The sequence below is a fragment of the Manis pentadactyla genome (assembly GCF_030020395.1).
Source record: "Manis pentadactyla isolate mManPen7 chromosome 15 unlocalized genomic scaffold, mManPen7.hap1 SUPER_15_unloc_1, whole genome shotgun sequence".
NCBI classification, from domain to species: Eukaryota; Metazoa; Chordata; class Mammalia; order Pholidota; family Manidae; genus Manis; species Manis pentadactyla.
In genome coordinates this window covers 4,338,044-4,344,043 of record NW_026644588.1, presented here as the reverse complement: position 1 = coordinate 4,344,043, position 6,000 = coordinate 4,338,044, and the positions used below count along the sequence as shown (strand labels likewise).

At 37.5% G+C, this 6,000-nt stretch overlaps 1 protein-coding gene across 1 annotated transcript in view; it reads right to left on the bottom strand.

Annotated features, from left to right (window-relative positions):
• Positions 1-318: 318 nt before the first annotated feature.
• Positions 319-6,000, bottom strand: part of LOC118909814 (zinc finger protein 331-like) — a 56,814-nt gene continuing 51,132 nt past the window's right edge. Inside the window, exon 3 of the mRNA XM_057496386.1 lies at positions 319-3,341. Within this exon, the coding sequence (XP_057352369.1) occupies positions 1,204-3,341 (2,138 nt within the window). The 3' untranslated portion in view covers positions 319-1,203. The remainder of the gene's footprint in view (positions 3,342-6,000) is intronic.

The window sequence follows — 6,000 nt, the reverse complement described above, 5'->3', positions numbered from 1 at the left end:
GCTACCGTGCCAGGACCCAAACTACATGACAGAATCTCCTTTATTTGGGACCTTGCACTCTATCTCTCTTCGTTAACTTATATCTTTTATGGTGTCCTTCACTAAACTGGTAAATGTACATATTTTCCCGAGTTCTGTGAGCTGCTCTAGCAAATTTACCAAAACCAAGCGGGTAGTCATGGAAACCTGCAACCTGTAGCTGGTAGGTCCGAAGAACAGGTAACCACCTGGAGCTTGCAACCACTGTCTGGAGTTGGCCATGGAGGTCACTATACTATCTAAAATATACCCCCTTTTTGACTGACACAAATTACCAAGTCAAGTATCTGATCGCTTTTAATTGGGATCATTTATGTAACAAGCACACTGTTTACAATAACCTCTGAAAATATTTGGCATCTTACTGCTTTATGTAAATCTTTTCTGGTGAATTTAGATTTTCACTCAAGTATTCCCCCCGTTTTGTACCTATCATTTGTTTATGGCAACTGTCATCTTTTTAAGGTGTGAGCACTGCTTAAAGGCTTTGCCGCATTCTTTACAATTTTAAGGTTTTACTCTTGTATCAATTTTCTGGTGGGCATTACAATTTGAAGGACTATTGAAGGATTTGCTGCACTCATTACATTTGTAAGATTTCTGTCAAGAATGAATTGCCTGATATTGTGTAAGGACTGAGTATGGGGTAAATGTTTTGTCACATTCTTTGCACTTGTCAGATTTCACTCCAGTATGGATTTTCTTGTGTTTACTCATAGTCAATCCCTAAAGGCATTTCCACATTCTTTACCCTTATAAGGATTCTTGCCCATTAAGACTTGAAGAACTAGTAAAAGATTTGCTGCATTCTTTGCATCCGTAAGGTTGCTGTCTACAATGAATACTGTCATGTTGACTATACTGTATGCCTTACTTAAAGGTTTTGCCTCCTTCCTTACACTTGTACGACTTCTCTCCAGTATGCACTCTCAAATGCACATCAAGTCTTGAGGAAAAAATAAAGGACTTGCCGCATTCTCGACATCTGTAAGGTTTCTGTCCACAGAGAATTTTCTGATGCTAAATAAGTCATGAGCGCTGTTGAAAGGCTTTGCTACATTCATTACACTTGTAAGGTTCCTTTCCTGTGTGAATTCTATGGTGCACAGTAAGACGTGAGGAATAAGGAAAGGATTTACTGCATTCTGTTCATTTGTAAGGTTTCTATACAGAATGAATTCTCTGATGTCGATTAAGGTGTGAGTCCCGCTTAAAGGCTTTTCCACATTCTGTACACTTGTAAGGCCTCTCTCCAGTATGAGTTCTCTGGTGCACAATAAGACTTGAGGAAGAAGCAAAGCAGCTGTTGCATTCTTTACACTTGTAAGGTTTCTCTCCTGTATGAACTCTACAATGCACATAAAGACTTGAGGGGAAAGTAAAGGCTTTGCCACATACTTCACACTTGTAAGGCTTCTCTCCTGTATGAATTTTCTCATGCAAGCAAAGATATGAGAAACGAGTGAAGGATTTGCTGCATTCTTTACATTTGTAAGGTTTCTGTCCAGAATGACTTGTCTGATGTCTATTAAGGTGTGAGTCCCGCATAAAGCCTTTTCCACATTCTTTACACTTGTAAGGCCTCTCTCCAGTATGAACTCTATAATGCAGAGAAAAACTTGAGGAGAATGTAAAGGCTTTGCCACATTCTTCACACTTGTAAGGCTTTGCTCCTGTATGAACTCTCTCATGTAAAGAAAGATAGGATAAATAACTGAAGGATTTGCTGCATTCTTTACATCTGTAAGGTTTCTGTCCTGAATGACTTATCCGATGTTGAGTAAGGTGTGAGGCCCGCTTAAAGGTTTTTCCACATTCTTTACACTTGTAAGGCCTCTCTCCAGTATGAATTCTCTCATGCACAGAAAAACTTGAGAATAAAGTAAAGCCTTTGCCACATTCTTTACACTTGTAAGGCTTCTCTCCTGTATGAGTTTTCTCATGCAAGCAAAGATATGAGAAACTAGCAAAGGATTTGCTACATTCCTTACATTTGTAAGGTTTCTGTCCTGAATGAATTATCTGATGTCGATTAACGTGTGAGGCCCGCATAAAGGCTTTTCCGCATTCTTTACACTTGTAAGGCCTCTCTCCAGTATGACTTCTATGATGCACAGAACAACTTGAGGAGAAAGTAAAGGCTTTGCCACATTCTTTACACTTGTAAGGCTTCTCTCCTGTATGAATTCTCTCATGCAAAGAAAGATATGAGAAACGAGTGAAGGATTTGCTGCATTCTTTACATTTGTATGATTGCTCTTTAGTATGGATCTTCCCATGACTTTTTAAATGAGAAGACTGACTCAAGACTTTGTCACATTCTTTGCACTTGCAACTTTTCTGACCAGTGTGAATTCTCTCATGTTTAATCATTTTTGAGAAATCTTTAAAAGTTTTCCCACACTCTTTGTAAGATTTCTCTCCAATGTAGGTACACTGATGCATAATAAAACTGGACCTTTCCTTGAAGACTTGCCCACATTTGTTACATGGGTCATGGCTTACTGGAATCTGAGCTCTCTGATGTTCTCCGTGGATTGATCCTTTGTTACTGTTTGTTCCAGGTTTTGTAGATTGATGTGTTCTCTCTTGAATGTAACTACCTTCACTATCATTTAATATAGAAGAGCTCTTCCTAAAGGCCTGGTCTCTTTGATTATATATGCAAGATTCCTCCTCATTGTCTACACATTCACATTGATTAAATAATGATGGGTGGAGAGAGTCTCTCTGATGGTTATCAAAACTGTAGCCTTGAGCATGAGTGGGAATTACTTGTGCATGGAAGAATAATGATTCCTTGGTCAAGACCTTTTCAAATTCGATATATTTACCTATTTTTTCTTCATTACATCTTCGGTCTTCAGCATTACATGACTGTGAATCTAATGCATTGCTGTATTTTGAAGGATTGAAACTATAATTTGTACCATGGCCTCCCTCAAGTTTGAGATTTTCCAAAATCTCCTTTGGAGAAAAGTTATGTTTGAAAACTGGATGATGGCATTTATTCATAGTAACACTGTTTTTTGCAACAGTAAGTGACTTGAACTGGGTTGTGTCCCCAGTCACCCCAGGCTGCGGGTCCCCACAGACAGGGAGGGGCTTGTCCTGGGGGCTCCTCCCGTGGCTCTGCACTCCTCCGTGACAGCCGTCCTGCCCTCCACGCTCAGCCTCACCATCCGTGTGTGTCCTCAGGTGTGAGTCCCCAGGGTCACAACTCCCAGATCTTCCCAGGAGCATTCTTCGGTCTCCTATGGCATGCTGGGGTGACAAGCCTTTTTTGTAATGAGAAAAAAGTGCTGAAATATACAAAAAAGAATAAATTATTCTGCAAGAATCAGGTAGATATACATTAAGAAAACCCATGTAAATATTAATAGTGTACATGTAGTGAACATTTAGTAATCTTCACAATTGTTTTATATCTGAAAGAACATTGTATGTTAACTATAGTTCAATTTAAACACCACTCTGCTGATTTAAATATATACACAGACATTGAAACTTGTAATATTGTTATATTTGTACAGAAAATACTTTTAATCCTGACATGATTTTAATACTTACAAATCACTTAATACATTTACAATAAGAATATACAATGTGCCATCAATAGCATTAAGTGATGAGCTGCACATATACAGGAGTAGTTTTGCTATGTGAATTTGTTCCCATCTTTAAAGAAGAGGTTGTTATAAATTTAACATGATTTATGTAATACCCAAGAAAACTCTTAAGGAAGACAGTAAAAGGGAAATGCGTAAGAAAAGAACAGATGACAGTTGAAAAATCACTAAAGATGAAGGCACTGGCAGGTGACCACGTGGAACAGAAGCCTAGAAGATACACAGAAAAATCTTAACACAAAGGCAATGGACAATGTTTGCCTTCCCTTCATTAATTAAGTGTAAAGGGACTAAACTCCCATGGAATACATGAAGAGAGGCTGTGTGGATTAAAAAGACAAAGTCTGACTGCAGGCTGTCTGCAAGAGACTCACTCTAGATCTAGAAATAGAGGCAGACAGTGAAAAAGATGGAAAATGATAGTCAATACAACCATGAGATAGATGGAGTAGCCATTTTAGTTAAAATGGACTTTCTGAAAGACTATCACAGGAGAAAGTGACAGCCATAATGTAATGATCAACAAGACAGTGACAGGAAAATAATGAAATACTGTGTACTTCTGCATCCAGTATCAGAGCTCCTACATGAAGAAAACAAACAGTGACAGTATCAAAAAACAGGAACAAAATAAGAGGAAAATTCAATATTCCACTTTGAATAATGGATAGAACACATGGAGGAAGATCAATAAGGAGAGAAAGGACTTGTAATCAACACACGAGGGTAATTAGATATAGCAAACATACAGAATACTCACCAAATTTCAGAAAAAAATCCCTCAATGTCAAATGTCACATGATGGACAGATCACACACTCTCATGAACAAGGCTATGTATTTTAGGAAAATGTACATCTTACAAAATGTTTTCTTTAGGGGTATTTTTAGTGAAGTATAGCTGATATGCAATATTACATTGAATTCAGATGTACAACAGAGTGATCTGGCAATTATAGATATTACTCAATGCTCACCATGTTAGCTTCCATCAGTCACCAAACCAAGATATTACAGTATTTATTGGTTATATACCCTATTCTGTACTTGTATCCTGTAACTAACTGATACTTATATGGTTGATTACTGTGCAGAAGTAAGAAGGACATGCAATGTGGAAAAGAGAGTCTCTTAGATAAATGGTGTTGTGACACATGGATTTACATGCAAAAGAATGAAACTAGATTTTTGTTTTAAGCCATACAAAAAATAAACTGGATTAAAAGACTCAAATATATGATCTGAAACCATAAAATTCCCACAAGAGAACAGAGCAGTTAACTCTTCAACATAAACATTAGTAATTTTTTTTCTGGATATGTTACTTCCAGGCAAGAGAAAATATAAGGAAAAAAAAAAAAAAGGGATGACTATAAGGTTTGGAACAGCCCAAGGTAGAAAGTCAACAAAATTCAAAGAAACTGTACTAGGTAGGACTATGAATTTGCAAACGACTTATCTCCTATGGGGCTAATAGCGAAACTACAAAATGAATTCATTCAAGACTGAAAAAAGAAATAATCCAACTAAAGAATAGTCATAGGACCTGAATAACCTTTTTTTTTCAAAAAAAGACACACAGATGGCCAACAGACACATGAAAAGATGCTCAACTTCACTAACCATCAGGGCTATCACCTAATACCAGTAAGAATGGCTAACATTAAAGATACAAAACATTAAGTGTTGGCAAGGATGTGGGAAAAGGGAACCCCTCTACACTTCTGGTGGAATAGTAAATAGGCATAGCAGCTACGGAGAGCAGTAGGGATAGTTATCAAAAACTACATAGAGAAATCACTTAATGAACATCAATTACACTACTGGGAATCTACAGGAGAGAAGAAAATGACCAAGTTAAAAAAGATATAGAGACCAGTCCTTTTATTGCAGCATAATTTACAATAACCAAGCTATGGAAGCAACCTACGTCCATCAATAAATGAATGGATAAAGATGTGGTATATTTACAATGGAATATTACTCAGGTACAAAAAAGAAAGTAATCTTGCCATCTGAAACAGCACTGACAGACAAAGGGGACACAATGCTAACTAGTAATTCAGACAGACTAAACTGCCTGAGGATTTCATTTGTATGTGGAATATAAGAATGAAAACAGAAGTAGACGAATCCTTTGTGGGGGGTGAGGGGCACATGTATGAGTGAATTAGGGGAAGGGGATATAGAGAAGTCAAAACTTTAATGTTAAAGAAAAAACAAACAGTATCATTTCCGACCACAATAGACTGAAATAAGAAATAATGGGGAGAGGGGCGGAAGATGGCGGCGTGAGTAGAGCAGCGGAAATCTCCTCCCAAAACAACATATAT